General features: G+C 50.0%; 4 protein-coding genes across 5 annotated transcripts; 1 reads left to right on the top strand and 3 right to left on the bottom strand.

The window, feature by feature from the left end:
- Nucleotides 1–12: 12 nt before the first annotated feature.
- On the top strand, nt 13–4,001 carry TMEM234 (transmembrane protein 234). The gene is made up of 5 exons (XM_081305426.1): nt 13–86; nt 381–532; nt 1,551–1,617; nt 2,881–2,973; nt 3,279–4,001. The coding sequence occupies exons 1-5, from the start codon at nt 71–73 to the stop codon at nt 3,371–3,373; spliced, it is 423 nt and encodes a 140-aa protein (XP_081161552.1). The 5' UTR covers nt 13–70; the 3' UTR covers nt 3,374–4,001.
- Nucleotides 4,002–4,197: 196 nt separating this feature from the next.
- DCDC2B (doublecortin domain containing 2B) lies at nt 4,198–10,430 on the bottom strand. Of its 2 annotated transcripts, XM_081305424.1 has the most exons (9): nt 9,777–10,430; nt 8,828–8,879; nt 8,320–8,396; nt 7,794–7,925; nt 7,374–7,520; nt 7,239–7,278; nt 5,935–6,070; nt 5,088–5,191; nt 4,198–4,423 (listed from the first exon to the last, which is right to left on the bottom strand). In XM_081305424.1, the coding sequence occupies exons 1-9, from the start codon at nt 10,040–10,042 to the stop codon at nt 4,349–4,351; spliced, it is 1,029 nt and encodes a 342-aa protein (XP_081161550.1). In that variant the 5' UTR covers nt 10,043–10,430; the 3' UTR covers nt 4,198–4,348. The 2 variants fall into 2 exon arrangements, with proteins under 2 accessions (XP_081161550.1, XP_081161549.1); XM_081305423.1 differs by lacking the exons at nt 4,198–4,423; nt 7,794–7,925 and having other exon boundaries at nt 5,042–6,070.
- Nucleotides 10,431–10,440: 10 nt separating this feature from the next.
- On the bottom strand, nt 10,441–13,247 carry IQCC (IQ motif containing C). Its single transcript, XM_081305421.1, is given in 6 exon segments — nt 10,441–11,314; nt 11,316–11,621; nt 11,714–11,832; nt 12,064–12,316; nt 12,529–12,672; nt 13,125–13,247. Coding segments are annotated over 6 exon segments (1,041 nt in total). The 5' UTR covers nt 13,167–13,247; the 3' UTR covers nt 10,441–11,137.
- A 198-nt stretch (nt 13,248–13,445) lies between these two features.
- CCDC28B (coiled-coil domain containing 28B) lies at nt 13,446–18,203 on the bottom strand. The gene is made up of 6 exons (XM_081305425.1): nt 18,057–18,203; nt 16,780–16,965; nt 15,110–15,276; nt 14,787–14,980; nt 14,568–14,590; nt 13,446–13,852 (listed from the first exon to the last, which is right to left on the bottom strand). Exons 2-6 carry the CDS (start codon nt 16,941–16,943, stop codon nt 13,798–13,800), a joined length of 603 nt encoding a protein of 200 aa, XP_081161551.1. The 5' UTR covers nt 16,944–16,965; nt 18,057–18,203; the 3' UTR covers nt 13,446–13,797.
- Nucleotides 18,204–19,996: the final 1,793 nt, after the last annotated feature.

Here is a 19,996-nt window from a genome sequence, read left to right on the forward strand (position 1 = left end):
GCTTGGAACCACTTCCGTTCTCTAGTCTCCACCCCCCTCGCTCCCGGAAGTAGATGAGAGCGGCGTTGCCATGGCGGCGTCTCTGGGTGGGTAGTGGGCTCCGCCCGTCAACGCACTTTCTGATCCCCACCCGCAGTTCATCTCCTACTCCCCTCCACCCCGAACCCCGGCCCCTGCTACGACTCCAGTCCTCGGGCTCCTGAGTCCATCTCCCCCGCCTCCCAAGGCCTGTCCTCCCCGTCGAGCGCAGCCCGGGGCGTCGGAGAGTCAAAGAGCGGTGCGGAAGGCTATCTGGGGCTAGGAGGCTAGAGGAGGGCGAGGCTCAGCGGGCGGCCTGTGGGGCTGGCGGTCAGGGTGACTCTCCGTCCATCTGTATTTAGGGCAGGTGCTGGCTCTGGTGCTCGTGGCCGCTCTGTGGGGTGGCACGCAGCCGCTGCTGAAGCGGGCCTCCGCCGGCCTTCAGCAGGTTCATGAGCGGACCTGGGTCCGGCAGTTGCTGCAGGAGATGAAGACCCTTTTCTTGAATTTTGAGGTGCGTCTCTGAACAGCCCCTCTCACGGAAGAGTGGCCGCTAAATATTTGGTCTCTGGAGTCAAATAGGTCTGGGTGAGAAACCCAATCCCATCACTCCCAAGCAGCTCTTGGAGGAGTCACTTGTCCTCTGTGAGCCTCAGTTTTGTCATCTGTAAAATGGAAATTATGATAATCGTAGGGCAGTTATGAGGATTGAAGTAAGACACACTTAGCATTGGACCTAGTACATCAAAAGTGTTCCATCCATGGATGCTATTAGTATTTTATTATTGTGTTCTCTCCAATTATATGAAGAACTTGCAAGTCTTTCCAGAGGGAGAGCTTGGGGCTCAAATTGGCCCTTGGGGTGGAAGACAAAAAGGGATATGGGGAACTACTTCTGACCCCAAGTCTGCTAGTCAAGGCTACTGGGAAAGAACACATGGACACCACCACTTCTCAGGGTTAAGGGCCAGGAGAGGGATACAGATAAAAGTGTTGCATAAGTTCAGAAGAGGGAGACTGCAGATGGGAGACTTATGGTAGGCTTTCTGAAGGGGGTAATATTGGCACTAAAGACCTTACAGAATGGAGTCGGTATGGTGGCTCACGCCTGTAATCCCAGCAGCTCAGGAGGCTGAGGCAGGAGGATCACAAGTTCAAAGCCAGCCTCAGCAAAAGTGAGGCTCAGTGAGACCCTGTTTCTAAATATAATAGAAAATAGGGCTGGGGATGTGGCTCAGTAACCCAGTGCCCCTGAGTTCAATCCCTAGCACCAAAAAAAAAAAAAAAAAAAAAAAATATATATATATATATACACACACACACACACACACACACACACACACACACCAGATGGGAAGTAGTCAAGCTAAAGGAAAGGGCATTTAAGAGCAAAGATATGGAGTTCAGTTTATTTCTGTCTTTGCCCTGGGTCCTTCTCAGAGTGCTTAGTGTTCCTTGGATATTTCTCTAAGCTCAGAGAAGGCAGTGCTACTCAGGCAATTACACTGACATCAGTTTTCTTCTATTTCCAGTACCTGGTGCCCTTTCTCCTCAACCAGTGTGGCTCCCTTCTCTACTACTTCACCCTGGCATCAACAGGTGGGTCTCTAGTGTACGGCTGCTCTGCTTAGTGGTGGAGGCCACCTGGGAAAGTTGTTTTGGGGAGGGAACCTGAAACACCTTGTTACCCTTCAGCAAGGGAGAGCATATTACTGTTCCCTTCTTGGTAGCCTCCTCTGAGGGCAGAGGCACAGTGGACTGGTTGAGATATGGCCAGGCACAAAGTGGATCTGGAGCCTGGCAGTCTTGTGCAATAGCAGAGGAAGATGGAAAGTTCATTTTGTTGTGCCAAATGCTGACTATGTCCCTTTTGCTTCTAGTGAGTGCTACCTGCCTGACCTAGAACAAGTCCCTTATTTGAACCTTGGTGTTTTACAGCTGGATTCCTAGCATTGTGAAGATTAAATTCGATATATGAGAAACATAGCAGAGTGCCTGGCACAATAAATACAAATTTCCTTTCTCCCAACATTTGTTGACTGCCCTCTACTGCATCAGATACTTTACGGATGTTGCATATTTCATTTAAGTCCCATCATCACCCTGTGAAGCAGACATGATTGTCATCATATAGAATATTACAAAACTTTGGACAATTTACTTCACCCCTCTTAGTCTCATAGCATGACAGTGCAAAAGGATTTGAAGCTACATATTAAAATTTATGCTTTTGAATTTTACTTCTGTGGTTTTCCTCCCCTGGAGTCAAGACCCTCCAGGGACTCCAGGAAAGTTTAGGCCCCAATTAGTTCTAGGGAACCCCTCAAGGGCCATGTGAAGATGAGGGACAAGATAGCCACTTTCCTGCCACACGGTTTCAACTTTCACTCCACTTTGATCTATTTTACATTTAGGAATAGCTGCTCATAAGACTATTTAAGCCTCTGGCCCGATATATTCATTGCTGCAAAACAAGGTTGAACCTTATGCCACCTGGCATGCAGTTCACCAAGTTTTGAGCAAATTATAATTTTAGAATTTTATTATCTTGTCACCTACTCTGTATCCATCCTTTAATATCCACCTATTCTAATAATCAAAACAGTAGTGACTATTATCATAGTTTATTATTTATAGTTTATATAGTGGTATCTTGCTATCACTGTTTTACATGTGGGAAAATAGGCTCAGAGGGTTTAAATATATAACCAAGATTATACTGAGAACCAAGGTCTGCCTCCCTCAACACCCTTGGTCTTCCATTGCACTAAGCTCCTTGCTCCCCCATCCCCCCCCTTTTTTTCCCCCTAATGTGATAAGACATTTTGCATCTCAGCACTTCTTCTCATTTTGACTACCCAGATCTGACTCTAGCTGTGCCTATCTGTAACTCTCTGGCCATTGTCTTCACACTGATTGTTGGGAAGGTCCTTGGAGAAGATATTGGTGGAAAAGGTAAGTCACGCTATTGGGAATGTAGGAAGCAGCTGCTTGGGCCTTGATGTACCTGGGTCAGTTCTTTCCCAGTCCGTCTCCCATGGGTTAGAGAGGAGGGCTTTCTCCCATCATGCCTTTTCTTCGCAACTCTCCTGTTTCCTTGTGGCCATCAGTTGTTTCCTAACCCTAAGCAGTCTGGAGACAAGAGGCTGGGGGTGGCAGTTGGGACTGGGCCCCATATGAACCCTTTCCCCAGCCCTGTACCTGCTCCTTCTTGCTAGCATGCTAGGCTCAGAGCCCCTTGATTTCTGCCACTATCCTAGGAGCAGTCGCTGGCATGGTGTTCACCATGACAGGAATTGCACTTTGTATCACAAGCTCAGTGAACAAGACCCAGAGGCCACCATCTACTTTTTGAGTGGACCAATCCCAGCTTCCAGCTCTGCTGTCTCCAGGAAACCCCTGGGCCAAGGTGCAGGCAATGAGCAGATGGACCAAGAACTTGCCCTCTCTGAGCCTCAGTTTCCTCATCTCTTATGGGGATAATAGCTACCTCGTGGATCACAGTAAGAGAACAGCAGTAAAAGGATTTTGTAATCTTCAAGTGGTGTTCAGCTGTTGGGATTTCGCATGGGACACTTCACACTCACCCTCAGCAGCTCTCTGCCTCAACAGCTCTTCTGCTAAAATCTCAGGTCATTATTATCCAACCACTGTTACCCTGGCCTGCTCTGGACCATCGTGGTGGCAGAATACATGGACTGCAGAGGCCCAGCTACATGGAAAAGACCAGCTGCTGTGTTGCAGTCTCGAAGCCAGAAATGTGACTGAGATACCTCCAGTGCTCAGTGCCTTGGTGACTTAGGGGAGCAACTGAGGAGAAGAGGGTGCATCAGAATGTAGATATAGGACGTATGAACTCTGTTAGCCTTGCCTTTCCCACCCATGAGGTGGGCAGAAATGCTCACCTGCCAGCCCCTCTCAAGACAGACAACTGAGCCCCAGCATCACCTAACTGTAGTATCCAGTACAATACCTGGCCAGTAGCAGCCTTCAATAAATCTGTGCTAAACAGGTTAGTTAAGTATTCTTTTATTGTGACAAATCTACTCTCACATTTGTGGTCGCTTGCCAAGCTCAATCAGCTACTCCTTTCTCTGGATAGAGAATCCCATAAGAAAACAGCCTCCACAGCTAGGGCTGCTCTGCTGAGGAGAAAGAAGACTGGGCCATAGGCTTAGAAGAAGAAATGGGAAGGGGTTGAGGAAACCACATCCCTATAAGCACAGGGGAGACGTTGATTTTCAGGAACAGGCTGAAGACAAAAGGTGTCTACCCAACTGCTGTCTTCCTGTTTCTCTTTAGAGCTTTGGCTCTCAAGATGGAGCAGTGGCTAAGGCTGAGGATGCAGTCTAGCTCCAGACTTGTGTTCCAAGGACACGGCCTCCTCCACTGTTTGTGCTGCTCTCTGGAGGAAATGGTGATAAGTACAGAATGGAGCCATGCATGTGTCCAGCCTCTAGCCCCCTGCAGGAAACCCCCCCTCCCCAGAAAAGACTAGAAATTAAGAACTCCAGCTAGGCATGGTGGCACAAGCCTGTAATCCCTGCAGACTGGAGGCTGAGGCAGGAGGATTCCCAATTCAAAGGCAGCCTCAAGCTTAGTAAGAACCTGTCTCCAAATCAAAAATTAAAAAGGGTTGGGGATGTGGCTCAGTGGTTAAGCACCCCTGGGTTCAATTCCAGGTAGCAAAAACAAAAAAAGAACTACTTTTTATTTTTTTAATTTTGGTACTGGGGATTGAACCCAGGGACACTCAACCACTGAGCCACATTCCCAGCCCTTTTTTGTATTTTATTTGGAAACCGTCTCGCTGAGTTGCTTGGGCCTTGGTAAGTTGATAAGGCTGGCTTTGAACTTCCAATCCTCCTGCCTTAGCTTCTTGAGCTGCTGGGATTACAGGCATGTGCCACCGTGCCCAGCTTCTTTGTTTAATGAGGTAGAAAGTCAAGCTTTAGGATGTTAGAAGGTTTTACAGTCACAAAGGGAGGACCTGTTCCTGGACTCAGAACTGCCAGTTTCTAGCTCTAAACTCCCATCTCCAAGTTTGGCTTTCTGATCCTGGAGTTTACCTGGTCCAAGGGCTGCTCTGTCCAGGTGTCTTCATTGTCTGCTACGTCTTGGGCCCCTATTGTCTCCCTCCTTGGGTGAGAAGCCCTGTATATTCCCTTAACTCCTAATGAGGGAGGTAAAATTGACTGATGCCCAGACTGCAGAGTCCTTGGCCTTCTTTCCCTTGACCTCTATACTCTTTCCCCTCCCCTGCTTGCTCCACATTCCCCACTATTCAGAGGATGGCAGGGAAGTTGAGAGGCAGGCTTTTAATCCCAGCCCTAGTCCTTGTAAAGCCCACCCCTGAATCATTTTGAGATAAGCATTGCCCTTTCCATGTGCTTCTTTTCATATGATAAGTCCCTAAGAAAAAGCAAGAGACTGGACATGCAAATGGGAGAGTAGAAGACAATTATGCTGAGGTCAGAGCCAGCTCTATACCTGGGCATTCTGCCCCAACAGATATCCCCAACAATAGCAGGTACCATCCTGTGTCACTGTCAAAGGGTGGCTACGTAAAGTGTCTGCCTAGAATGCTTAAGACCCATGGAATGGGTTTCAATCCCCAGCACTGGCTGGGCACAGTGGCTGGCACACACCTGTAATCCTAGCGACTCAGGAGGCTGAGGAAGGAAGATTGCAAGTTCAAGGCCAGCCTCAGCAACTTAGGGAGGCCCTAAGCAACTGTAGGCCCAGGGGCCTGTCTCAAAAAATAAAAATAATAAAAGAGCTCGGTTATTGCTCATAGTTAAGCACCCCTGGGTTCAATCCCCATTACAAAAACCAAAACCACAACATCAGTCCCCAGCACAGGAAAAAAAGAGGGGTGATTGGCTGAGAAAGGCTTGGTCCACAGAGGCCCCTCACCTGATGGAAACAAGTGAGTGGGGAGCTTGCTTCTTGGCTGAATGTTCTGCTGGGGTCTGGCATAGAAAACAGATGGTTCAATTTGTGCTGGTTCTTTTGGAAAGGGAAGAGTGACCTGTGTCCTGAGGCCCTGGTCCTACAGAAAGAACACTGGGCTCAGACCCTGGTTTCTGGCTTGTCTCACCTTTCTTATTCCCCAGTCTAGACTTCAGCATGCCATGAGGCCTGTGGGAGCTTGGGAGAGGCAGTGCCATCTACCTTCACAGTCTGCATCCTCCCTTCCTGCCCCTTCTTCCCACCAGACTGCCTATCCAGGGATGGAGCAGCTGGTGCCTGGCACTCAAAGATACCTAGTGAAACCAAACTATACTTGGACTTCATGCTCATTGGCTCATATCTTTGGAGCGCTCAGACCTGTAATAGGATGGGGAGCTGAGGTTCCCGGGGCACTGCTATGCAAAGAATGCCAGTTCTGTCTCCCAGCATCCAACCTATCAAGAAGGCATCAGGCCCTTCAGTAGATGAAAGGATTAAAAAAATGTGGCATTTATACACAATGGAATATTACTCAGCACTAAAAAATAACAAGATCATGGTATTTGCAGGCAAATGGATGGCATTAGAGCATATTATGCTAAGTGAAGTTAGCTAATCCCTAAAAAACAAATGCCGAATGTCTTCTCTGATATAAGGGGGATGACTCAAAATGGGATAGAGAGGAAGAGCATGAGAAGAAGACTACCACTAAATAGGGAAGAGAGGTGGGAGGGAAAAAGAGGGAGAAGGGGAGTTGCACGGAAGATGGAAGGAGAACCTCATTGTTATACAGAATACATATATGATGTTGTGAGGAGAAAAAAAAATGTCACATTAGATTGGATAGAGAGAAAGGATGGGAGAGGAGGGGAGGAGTAGGGAGGATAGGAAGGGCAGCGGAATAGAATAGACAATATGATTGATGTATGTACATTCCATGTATGTATTATATGTCAAAATACATTCTGCTGTCATGTATGACTAAAAAAATAAATAAAAATAATTCGTATGGTAAAAAAAAAAAAAAAGAAGGCATTAGGTCTACAACTTCACCTTGAAGATCAGTTCTGGTCTGGCCTGTGCTACTCAATAACTGTGTCACCCTGAACAAATCATTTTACTCCTATGAACTTCAGTTTCCACCTCTGGAAAATGGTGATAATCTATTTCACAAGATTATTGAAAGGATGCAGTGAAATAAGGTCAGAGTTCAAATTTATCAGAGTTCTCTACTTCATTCCCACCCCCATGCCCTGTGGATCACCTACCCTCTGCCTGTGGGGTCTATACTTCAGGCCTGGAGGATACCTACAATGAAAGAAGGAAAGGCTTGTGTGGGCAGAGGACATGGAGTCAGCACGCTCACCAGAGGGCACCTTTCTCTGCTGCAACCACATACATACCAGCAGCCCCTGGGCAGGGAGGGACTGGGCACCAGCAGCTCCAGATAGGGAAGGGCCTTGAATTCATCCTCTCCAACAGCCACATAGTATTGGCCATTCACCAGAGCCTCCACCGATGACAGTGTGAGCCCCTTCAGGGTGCAGAGTCTGAGGGAGAGGTGAGCAGGATAAGGACCTACAGACAGATTGCCTCTTCACAGTCAGCAGGCAGTGAGGGGGCAGGTACCCTCTGGCCTCTGGCCCTCAGACCTAGGCTCTGCCTTGGTTCTGAGGGCTGGGCCAGAGAGACCACTTCTATGGCACAGGAGGAAGTCCTGCTGGAGGGAACATTCTCCTTTTGCCGTTTCATCCTCAGGAACAGCTGAACTCAGTAAGGAGACTCTCTGGAGACTTTTGGGTTTCCCCAGGACCCATACTCACTTATGCACATCCCCATTCTGTAACTTGGCCTTGTCAGTCAGGAGCTTCAACATAGTTTCCCAGTCCTGAATGGCAGCCTGGGACACCTTCAGATTGAATGGAGGACTTAGCAGATCCCCATTCCTAAACACACTGAGACAAAGAACCACCTGGTGAGAGGGAGGGACCTGGGACTCCCTTCATGTGAGAAGGATGGTACAGGTGCCAGAAGATGGTTTGAGAACCACTGTACTGATCCAATTCCACCCATCAAACATGTTGGACATTTTTTTTTTGTATCCAGGATTGACCCAGGGTGCTTAACCATGGGGCAGCATCCCCAGCCCTTTTTTGTATTTTATTTAGAGACAGATGAGTTGCTTAGGGCCTGGCTTTAAACTCATGATCTCCTGCCATGGCCTCCCAAACTACTGGGATTACCACACCTGGCATGTTGGACCTTTTATTTTTCCCACTGGTAATCAAAAGCTCCTGGAACAAACACACCCATTTTATCTATACCCCTGCTCTCTGATGCTGGACTCACTGGATATAGAAAGGGATGCCTGCAGGCAGCCACTGTCCAAGGGCCCAGTCACACGGGTGGCCAGTCATGAGAGGATCCTGAAACCCAAGTCAGATCCCCAAATCAGGAGAGAGGTATTTGGTTAGGGATGAGTCAGCCCAAGAAAAGTGTAGTGAGCTGGAAGGAATCAGACTCCTACAGGGAAGGAGGCAAGAAGGGGGCCCTTTCACTAAAGGGTGCTTTTAGATCCCCTAAGTCACTCTAACCATCCCCTACCCCCATGTGTATTTCACAGTTTCCTCTTTCCTTTGGAAACCACACAGGACCAGGGGATAGTGTCTTGAAATTCCATACCCCAAGGAGAGTAGCAAGCTCCAGAGTGGGAGTGGAGAGTGTCCCCCAAGGAACCTGCAGCTCTTGCTGCTTCCAGGGTCTCTGACTTCCCAGAGCAATTTGGAGCAATCCCAAATCCTACCTAGGAGGGCTGGGAGGGCAGAGGGGCTGGGGGACAGCCTTCCCCAGTACTCACTTGTAGTCTGCTGCTCTTCCCACCTGGATCCTTCCCTCCAGGGGGTAAATAGCTGAAAAGACATTGGATGAAGGTCATCTTGGGGAGTCTGGTGCTTCAACAACCAAGTAACTGCCAGAGCATGGGCTGGGGCACACCTTGCCAGGTACCTCTCCCCACAAGGACAGTTTCTCAGCGTACTCAGGCTAGAAACAGATGCTGGTACTTGAACCTACCTTAGAATTCTTTAAATGCCAAGTCAGGCTGGAAATTCAGACTAGGATTATTGGCAAGAGCGTTAAAGATTGAGAGAAAAAAGGACATTAAATATCCTACTATATCTCAGGAATTTTTACATTCATGAAGTAGATGGCTTAATCTACATTTTGTATGAGATTCAAGAGAAGCTAAGTGACTTACCCAAGGTTACATAGGAAGTGACTAAGACTCTGTCTAGCTCCCAAACCCTTGTTCTCTCCATTGTAGTAAGCAACCTCAGCTAAGAGCTCAGAGTAGGATGTGGAAGCCAGATCTGGACTGGAAAGTCAGATAACTTAAAATTCTTTTCCCACCTTGGAAGGTGGCCCACCCTCCAGAGAGGGATGATCCTAGCCTACCTGAAAGGTTGGGATACATAGCAGGGAGAGAGGAAGTGTCATCAGATTTAGAGTAGTGGTGATGGTGGTGGGAGGGGATCTAATCAAGATCTTTTACAAAAAAGTTCAAACTGCAGAATAGTCTCCTTCCCATGGTCCTGATTGTGGTGGGCATGGGCCCCAGTACCAGACAAAATCCAATCTAAATTATAGCTCAACCACTTGTTGCTCACGTACTTAGGCAGGTGTTCACTATTTCTCCCCTCCCTGTTTAAGTAACAAAATACATAAAGCTGGTAACTACATACCAGACTCACTATTGTTCCTGCTACTGCCTCTCTCTGAGGCTCTTTGACCAGGCTCAGCCTACTTACTGAAGCTTGCGAAATCTTTCGAAGCCAGCAGCCACATACTGCCCTCCATTTTGCAGTTCTGCCAGGTCGGTGACAGGGTGGCCATGAAAAGGTGTATAGAGGGCACGCACAGCTAGTGGGGCCTGCACGGCTGATGTCACCTCATAAAAGAAGGCCTCCATGGTGGGGAAACGGCGTTGGGTCACCACCAGCTGGCGGCCTGGGGAGTGGGGATCCCCATTTCGGTATACCACTATCCTCTTGGCTCCTGAACTTCCACCTGCCATAGTGTGTCCTCTGTCAAGAGAGACAGAACTGTTGCCAGGCAACTAAGGCAGGGCTAGAGCCATGCCAATGAGAGGTGGAGTCCTGCCCTTTCAGGGAGAGCCTCTGGTAGGGGCATTTTTCTGCATTCACAATCTCAGCCAATCTCACTGATAGGGCCTCACAAGAATAGGACAGGTATGATCACTGTATGAAAAAAGACCCTGGGGCTCAGTAAGAGAGGACAGCAGAGATCCTACTTAAATACAGTGTTCCAGTACTTTCCAGAGCCTTTTCCACTCTGAAGCCTAACAGTTGAGCTCAAGTGAGGATCAGGTTGGGAACTATTCCCCAAGGAAGATCTGCCCTCAGATCTGCTCCTGGGCTGAGGCTCCCAGCTGGCTCTGGGATTGACACTCACCCCATGATGACAGGAAGTGAACAGGAGGGATGAAAGCAGCCAGGCTCAAAATCCAAGAAAAATTTTTATTCTCTTCCAGGCCTCCCACTTGTCTTTCCCCATATAACTAATCCTTAACCTGAAATTTGGATTGAGCCAAAAGCTGAGGATGAAAAGGTGTCCTTTGCCCTCTGCACTATGCCTCTAGTCTCTGCTCCAATCTCTGTTGGCCCCACTAGCCATTGATGGCTGGGGACGAGGGCAGGGGAGGCAGATGAAGGCCTGTCTTCACCACAGCCTTGGCATAGCAAACCTCTTTGGAACCTGTTCCTCTGCTAGCTCCTCAGGATCTAGCTTGGTGGTCCTGCTTTCCGTAGCCTATCCCTCCACTGGTCCTCTCCTTTCTGGTCTAATCCTGTGGAAGATAGGGTCTCAGGTGTCCTTGAGCTCCACAGTACAGTCCTCTAGCTTTTCCAGCTTTCATGACTAGGCTTATTGGAGGTTCCAACTATGGAACTTCTGCCATGGGGCCCTGGCCCTTGGACATTTGAATCCTCCTGAAATACAGGGCACCAGGCTTTGGTCCTGCCATGGTCCCGTCATAAATGATATGTGTGGTCCTTGGAGAGGTCATATCTTGTGGCCTGCTGTTTGGTAGTCAGGTTGTTTTTTTTTTGTGGTTTGGTCTCTGGGAGACTTGTCCTCAATATTTGGGTCCTCACAATGCGGGCAGCTGTCTTCTGGCCTTCCCAGAACAGGGGCTCCTAGGTTTGAGGCCCCTCAGGATCTGGTCCTCTAGGAATTTTGTCTGCTGTAGGCAGGCCCCTTTAAAGGTCTGTCCTTCATGGTTTTGTTCTTTGGCGAACCTGTCCCTTCCAGCTTGGCTGTCTGATAGCGGTAGGCAGCTGTGGTCCAACCCTCCTATAGCACAATTCCCTGCCCTTAGCCCCAGCAGTGATTTTGTCTACAGTGGCCAGACTCTCTGGGTACTTAAGGAGTTGTGATTTGCCTTTTTGGCAGGAATCATCTGCATGGTCCAGCTCTCCAGTGGTCCTCTCTCTGCAGAACTGGTCCTTCAGCAGTGGGTTTGGTTGTGACCAGGCTTTCTCACAGGCCAGTCCCCAATGGTCTGTGCACATGCTGGGCTCATCTGTGGTCTGGCCTGCTTCTGGGGATCTCAGTGTTTGTTTGAGAATTAGGTACTGTTGGGAGAGAACAAATACTGTAACATGTGGGCCTGCTTATACAGGCCCTAACTCCTAACCCTTCGCCTATTCCAAAAGTTAGTGCCTACCTCCTTGCGACTGTTGATGGCCTGTTGTATCCACAGCAGTTCCATGGCCAAATGGCTGCGGTGATACTGGAGCTCTTGGATCTCATGCTGGCTATGGGATGATCCTGGACCTGTGGCTTCTTTGAAGGAGGCAAGACAGGAAGGAGAATGCATTGAGCTATAGACACTGGAAGCTGGTTTAGCCCCCAGACCTGGCAAACCCTCACTGCTCATGTGTTTCCTTCAACTAGGCAGGGGAGGGAGGGAGAAAAGGATTGCAGCTAATCTGGCACATCCCTTTTACTTTTTAGACTGGGAGGCTAAGGCCCTGAGAGGATCAGGGACTTTTCCTGATCTAGACAGAGAGGTACCTGAGTTCTTCATCCTTGATGTATTTGTTTCCTCTTGGCTGGATTTCCTGCTCTGCTCAACCTGAAGCCAGAGGTTGTCATCTCTGCAGGGAAGTCTTCCTGGGTTTGCTGAACTCTCTCCTGACTTCTTCAGCACCATCTCCTCCCACAGGGCCTCTTTCACAGACTCTTTATATGGAAAGTGGCTGCATAGTTTCTTCTCTGGACTTGGTATTCTCTTTCCTGCTTTCCAGGAGCGTTGAGATTTTGCCTTCTGCGAAACCAGAAAGGTATGATAGTCCCAGGGTTAAACCCCTGGCACCATGATCTAGCTGACAAGTTAATTAAGGAATGGGGTATGAGGAGCAGTCTGCTGTATCTTCCAAAGGTAGAGGCCTGTCAGCTGGAAGAGTAGGTTCTATCACTCCTTTGAATTCCCTGCCAGGTCTTCCTTACTCTCCCTTCTCCCCCTGGGATGTGTACTACCTCTGGGAGAAACAGAGGCCTGGGAATTCTGCCGGCAGTCCACTGAAGCGTGCCCAAGTCGCCTTCTATCTCTTGTACAATTGCCTCATACTCAGCTCGCAGGCTCTGGAACTGGCGTCGAACCAAGAAGCCCCTGACACAGGCCTGGTGTGGAGAACGAGAGTTAGAACACCCTTGGCACTTTACTTTTTATTTTTTAATTTTGCTAATATATTTTGCTTAAAAGTCCTTGGTACATTAGAAGAGGGAACATATCTTGGGGTATTCTCTGGAGAGGTTATCCCGGGGACTGCAAAAATGGACATGGCCACGGGGAAAGAACAGGTGACAGTGGGCGCTGGGGCTCCAGGAATTCAAGGGAGTATGCTGGGCTTTACTCTCCTCGCTTTTAGACGCTTCCGGAACTTCCCCTGACCCACACGCTCGTGCGGGTCAGGGGTGCGGGCTTAGGGAAGTCCATGGATCTCCGCATTCTTCGGGAGTTGCAGAGGTGGGATGGCATCTCCAGAGGTTGGGTAGGGACTGACCGTGACAGCCTCACCCTACTGAAAGTAGGAGACCCTAGGTGCAACCCCGACCACCCCTCTGCCCCGAACCTGCAAGGCCGACACCTTCCGAAGTAACAATTCGGTCTCCATCAGGACGCTAACGTCCCCTGCCGAGCGCTTGCGCAGTGCGTCCTCTGGCAGCACAGCTCCTGAGCATGCGCAGTTTAAGGCATGAAGGCCCCGCCCCGCTGCCTCCAAGGCAACCTTCACCTAGCCTGCTGCCAAGCGCTGCGGCTGGCCTTCCATTCTCCTGAAGCCACTAGCTTCATCCCAATTCCCGCCCAAGCGGGGACTCCAAGCCCTCTGTGCTGTGCAGGATTGTTTTATTCTGAGAAGAAAGGTGCAAGGAAGGGAAGGAAGACACGGAGCCACTTTTTTACTTTTTATTTTTGGTTTAATTCCATCCAATGTCCCCAACTTCATAGCACCTGGGGAGCTGTGAAACACCAGAGTCCATAAAGTCATTTTTTTTTCCCGGTCCTGGGGCTGAAACCTAGGGCCTTGCACATGCTAGGCGAGGGCTCTGCCACTGACCTACACCCCCATTCCTTTATTAAAAATTTAATTTTGAGCCAGGGTCTAAATGTAACAGGCTGGTCTTGAACTTGAGATCCTCCTGCCTCAGTCTCTCATGTAGCTGGAATTATAGGCGTGCACCACCACGAAGGGAAGTCACAGTTTGAAGAGAATGAAAGAGGCAGTGTGGGCCTGGGTACTACACCTATGCAGCTGACTGCTCCTCAGGCTCAGCATTCTCTGCCAGGTGTAGTTTCTGTCTGTGCCAGTCAAGGATTGTGATGCTTTGGACTTCAGTCATTCCTCGCATCAGTCTAAACATCCCCTACGGGTCTATTTTCCCCATCCGTGCAAAGGGCTGTCCATGGTCTGAGGTTTCAGTCCCCACCTGCCCTTCTTTTTCTGAATGGTGCTGGGGACTGAATCCAGGAGCTCATGCATGCCAAACATGTGATCTATCCTTGCAGCCCATCCTGCCTACCCATATTGCTAGGTCACTTATCTCTTTCTCTTTTCTTCCAGATCATGCAGGTCAGAAGAATCGGAGGACCCGTGGGGGGTGTGTGTGTGTGTGTGTGTGTGTGTCTGCCTTCATGTGGACGCATGCACATTCTGCAGAGCTAAATGAGGATTAGTCTAAATTAATACATTGTTCTATATCGAAAGGGCAGGAGGACATCAGACACACTTTGCCATCATTGGTGTCAGCTTAAGTACTTGCAAAGATTTTGATCGGTAAAAAAATAATCCCTGCATTCACCTTTCTCCTAATATTTGGGTTGGGAAATTCTTTTTACATTGCCCCCAGGTAGGGGCTGTTTGTGGCTAATTCTGATTCAGTAGGACTGCAAAGGGGTGGGGATATTTGGTTATGTGTGCACACTCCGGGAGGGAGGTGAGGGGGAGGAACCTGACCTCATCTCATCCCTTCCTCATCTGCAAGACATGTACACTGTGGAGTCTTAGAAAGGATACATAGAATTACTAAGATCTTCCAGCTGTCAATAGAGAAAAGAAGGTTTTTATAAGGAATGGGACTAGAACAAAGTCTGAATGCTCTGGGGACCCTTATCTAATAGAAACTAGGGGCTTATTGCTGTTGGATTCATGCACCCCCATCTTTTCACCAGGGACCTTGGGAGCAGGTATCTTCCCCACCCTTGATGTCCCCAGGATCCAAGGTGCCCAACTCACATTGCTAAGCAGCTGGTCCAGGTTGCGGTCCGCCATGGTCTTCTTCTGCTCCTCAGGCAACCCCTCCGTGACTCCGTCCTCTTCCTCTTCCTCATCCTCCTCTTCCCCACACACATCCAGGCTGAAGTGCAGCCGGGCCAGCTTCTCTTGCATCTCTCGAACATGTTCCAATTGCTCGAAGGAGCATTCCTTCCCTGAATGGGAGCAATCCTCATTCTCAGGAACCCTGACAGTAAGCCTGGGACCTTGTTCCAGCCCCACCACGGAGACCAGGACCACCCTCCCCACCCACAGCCCCTCTCTGCACAGCCTCCAGGACTCACCGAAGGCTTGCAGCCTGCCGGAGTGGAAATCATTGAGCAGATTCAGCAGACCCCCCTCCATCTCATAGACATCAGTCACCTCGGTCAGGAAGGAGTGCTGCAAGGGTGTGCCTGCAGAGCCGCCCCCACCTCCAGCCAGTACTGGGCGGCATTTCTCCTTGCCTACTCTGTATGGAGTGTACATGACCATGAATGGGGGACAGCCAGGCGCTCCTGGATCTTCTGTGCCATCTATCTAAATCATCTGCCCATTCATTCATCAACACAAATAGAAGTTTTTTTTTTGTTCTGGCCCTGCCTGGACACTGGGATGGATAGAAGGAAGGGAATAAGTGAGGAGGGAGAAGGTAAGAGGTCAAAAAAGAAGTCTTTCTACCAATGACATAGCCAGAGCCATGCCTGCAAGGGACTCCTGGATTTCTGTTGGAGAGCTTCAGTTACCCTCCTGTCTCCTGTGATTCTGAATGTGTTACTTGTTCCCTTTGGCTTTCAATAATTTTGGGTATAACTTTTCCTTTATTGCCACCAGACTGTCTTACCCCCCACCCCCACTTCTTCTGCCCTCTTCTATAAACTGTTTTTTTTTTTAATTTTTATTTTATTTATTTTTTTAGTACAAGGGATTAAACTCAGAGGTGCTTAACCACTGAGCCACATCCTCAGCCCCTTTTTATTTTTTATTTTGAGACAGGATCTCTCTAAGTTGCTTAGGATCTCATTAAGTTGCTGAGGCTGGCTTTGAATTTGCGATCCTCCTGCTTCAACCTCTGGAGCCACTGGGATTACAGACGCGCACCACCATTCCTGGCTACAAACTGTTTTGAATTTTTTGTTTCCTTAGGATAACACTGAATGCCTTGCCAACCTGGCCTTCCTTCCTCTCAAGGCTGCATTTCCTATTATTCTCAGTCCAGTCCTGAGCTTCAGCTATAGCCCACTGTAGCTGTTCCCAAACATGCCTCTCAAGCAGGAGGTATATGCAAAGCCACAGGGGAACGCGGTGATTTTGATTTGAACATTTGGAGAAAGAACACATTGTATTTGGTGCGAACAAACATGGACACTTTATAAGGTAGGAAACAAATTCCCAATCATTTTTAAAAATTCAGCAGAGAATTCAAATTGGGCACCCTGGTATCATCCCCTCACCATTTCTTGTTCCCTGACACTCCATGGCCCCCAAAGAACCTGTGGTTCTTGGAACCTTCTAGGCAATCTCCCCCACCCACAAACACTGGGAATGGAACCCAGGCTCTTGCATATGCTTAGGCAAGCACTCTACCACTGAGCTAAATTCCTAGTCTGTGGCAATATCTTTCTCTCATTTTTAGGCCAAGCAAGCTTTCAGCTAGAATATTCTTCCCTCTTCAGTGTATCCAGCAACTTCCTTTGACTCTCTGGCAGGTTGCTCTCTCCCTCCCAAGAAGTACAGCCTCATAATATGTGATCTCAGTTATCCATCTAGCCTTTTTGCCATATGCACTTGAGGATAGGTACTGGATCTAAGTCATCTCTGAGTGCTCAGGGGTCAGCGGGAGCCAGCCCCAAGGAAGGCACCCATTATTCCTTAGTGGCTAAAGGCTGATGGCCCCCTTTGCCTTCCTCCCCCACAGGGCTCAAACCAGAGTTGAGAGTCTTTCTTCCTTGCCCTGCATTCCTTCTATACCCACCTCTTGAACTTGGCCCGCTGCTTGGGGGATGGTAGATGAGGGAGTCCCAGGGCCAAAGAGCCACTGTGGCTAGTTGGCACAGGGACCCTGCGTAGTGTGCCTGGGGCCTGGGCTGCTTGGGTCAGGCAGGGCTTGGGACTCCTTTTCTTCTTTTTGTCATCCATTGGGTGCTGGTAAGCCTCAGGCCTGGGAAGGAAGCAACCTCATTGAGATTCTAAGGGTCAAAGTCATCCCTTCACCCAGCAACCCCTGAGAGGTGTAAAGGAAGGGCCCTGGGACCTTCCAACTTGTTTTCTCACAAATGTCAGTCTTTGTTCCCTTGTCTGTGCAGGGTCAGGTGCCACTGCCTGTTGCTGGGATCCTGGATGTGCATTTTAAGGACCTTCCAAGGCCCATAAGACCCTTTCTGCCTGGGCCCTGTCTGAAGGGGCTAAACCAGGAAGCTATCCGGTGCTGTTGGAGTTTCCTGTCCCTCTGGCTAAAAGGGTGGGGCTGGAGAGGAAACGTAGGGAGACAGGGTGGACGTGAGATGGCAGGAGTACAGCTAAAGACTAGGAGTGTCCTAGCTGGGCCCCATTCTGTTTATCAGCTGCTTCATCAGGTGCTGACTAACCCGGTAGGCCTGAGAGGTGACCAGGGTGGGGGCGGAGACACCTGGGAAGGCCCTAGTTAGTGTCAAGCAGCAGTGACCCTGGATGGGAATGGGCAGAAGTCCGAGCCCAGGGGGCGGGGCTCGCTGTGCTCCCGCTTTACACTGGCCTCCCTCCTCTTCCACCCCGCGCCCGACTGCGAGTGCCAGGGACTCCAGAAGTTCCCAGGGACCGCTTCCAGCTGCTCCTCCTTCTCCAAGTCCCTGTGGTGGGTGGTCAGGCAGCGGGCAGCCTGGGCCTCCAACAATGGCCGCTCAGCCGCGGAGTCCGGCCACCACCTGAGCCTCCGCTCTAGGGGTCCTCTGGCGGCGGCCTCCCTCCACGCTGCTGCCACCCGCCTGATTCCTCTCTCTGGGGTGGTGAGGCGAGGTCACAGCACTGAGGCTGGCAGGCGCCAAATGGGTCTGGGCGTGGTGGAGGGAAGACCGGCGCAGGGTCCGCCTCTTGCTGCGGCGGGGTGACCCCTTGAGGGACAGGAGAGGTCGGAAGCTGGAGCCCCCGTATCCGGGAGCGGCCGGGGCAACCCCGGCTCCGTTTCCCACGCTCGGCCTCCGAAGCCAGCCCCAAACGCAGCTGCAGCCCGCGGCGCCCGCCCTGCACGCCCGCACCTCCTCGAAGGCGACCGACCTGGAGGCTTGGGGTCCCGAGCGATGCTCGAGGGCCGGTGCCCGGCGCCCTCCGCGCGCTCCTCCCGGGAACGCCAGCGGGTGGGAGCTAAGCTGGCGGGAGTGATTTGCATTTAAAGAGAAAGTGACCTTCTCGGGCTTGGGTTGGAGCAAGTTGGGAGGAGCGTCCCCAAATTGACTGAGCTCAGTTCTCTCACTCACCTGACCTCCTGCCCGAATTAAGGCGACCCTGTTGATAAATAACGGTTTAATAAATACTTTTCTGTCAGTTTTGGAGGGAAGGTACAGTCTCTTACAAAATGGTGGTGGCTTTGTCAGGAGAGGGGGAAGGGGGATGAGGAGGCAGGGAGGGCTTGGAAGAGGGAGAACGTGTTAGTATCCAAGAATCTTGAAGCATTTTCGGTCTACTCAATACTCCTAACAACCCTGTGCTATCATTGCCACTGTCCACATTGTAGGGAAAGTAAACACTAGTCATTTCCAGGGCAATAGCACTCTCCCCACCACACCCAGATCCTGCTGGGTGGTGAGCAGTGGGGCTATATTCTGGCATCCACAAGTGCCAGGTCCCCTCCTCATCCCTCAGCCTTAGGAGATATGTGTGGGGAGCCCCAGGTCCGAGAGAAGCCCACTCCATTCCCTGGCATCTGACTTCAAGGCTCAGAAGGGAAACCTGAGCACCTGGAGAAGCCTGCATCAATGGGGCAGCTATTTAAAGTCCTGGCAGAGGATCCTGGCTCGGGTCCCCAGGGCAGCATCTGATGCCACATGGGAGAGGCTCATTCTTGTCAGGCTGCCCAGCAGGCTCAAATCAACTGGCCCAAGGCAGTGCACACAGCCACCATGTCCACTTCCCCCTCACACTGGGCAAGAGCAGCTGCCCTGGGCCAGGCATCTGGCTGAGTTAGAGAGAGAGGCGCTGCTTCTGCAGGCACCTGTGGAAGGCTCATTCCCAGATATATGCACTCTGAAGACTACTCTAGAAAGGGAGACATTACTTCAGGAATTTTTCAATAATTGGGAGTCAGAGGGAGAGAGGACAACAGGAAGTCCTTTTCCTCCCTTACCAGAGCTGCCAGAGTGGTGCTAGGGCTACTCCAGGAAAGTGTAGAGGGTACAGGAGCTCCCCTGCAGTTCCCACCCTCAGAAGCCTCAATTAATAGCAGAGATGCTGGGGCTGGGGATGTGGCTCAAGCGGTAGCGCGTGCCCGGGTTCGATCCTCAGCACCACATACCAACAAAGATGTGTTCGCCGAGAACTAAAAAATATTAAGGATTCTCTCTCTCTCTCTCTCTCCTCTCTCACTCTCTCTTTGAAAAAAAAAAAAAGAAATCAGCTGAATGAGCTGGGGCATGGTAGCATATGCCTATAATCTATAACTCAGGAGGCTGAGACAAAAGGACCAAAAGTCTGAGGCTAGCCTGGACAACTTAGACCCAGCCTGAAAATTTAAAAAAGAGCTGGGGGGCTGAGGATGTAGCGTTTGCCTAGCATGTGTGAGGCACTGGGTTTCTCAGCACCACATATAAACAAGCAAAATAAAGGTCTATCAACCACTTAAAAAAAGGGGGGGGAGGGCTGGGGACATAATTCAGTGATAATGTGCCCCAGGGTTCAATCCCCAGTACAAGGAAAACAATAATGGAAAATATGGTCTTGTCAAGGAATGCTTAAAAATCAAAAGGAATCTGGTGGTTCTTTTACATCCTCTTAGGTAGGCCACTGCTAGGGATGCTGCCCTGCCTTTTGCTTCACTCATGGACCCTACACATTACTGGGGACTAAACTCAGGGGTACTTTATCACTAAGCCTTTTTATTTTTTCAGGCTGAGTCTTGCTTAATTGCCCAGGCTGGCCTTGAATTTGCAATCCTCCTGCCTCAGCCTCTGGAATCATCGGGATTACAAGTATGTATGTGCTGGTTTCCACTTGAACATTCA

The sequence above is a fragment of the Spermophilus citellus genome, assembly GCF_964194105.1.
Source record: "Spermophilus citellus genome assembly, chromosome: 9".
NCBI lineage: Eukaryota > Metazoa > Chordata > Mammalia > Rodentia > Sciuridae > Spermophilus > Spermophilus citellus.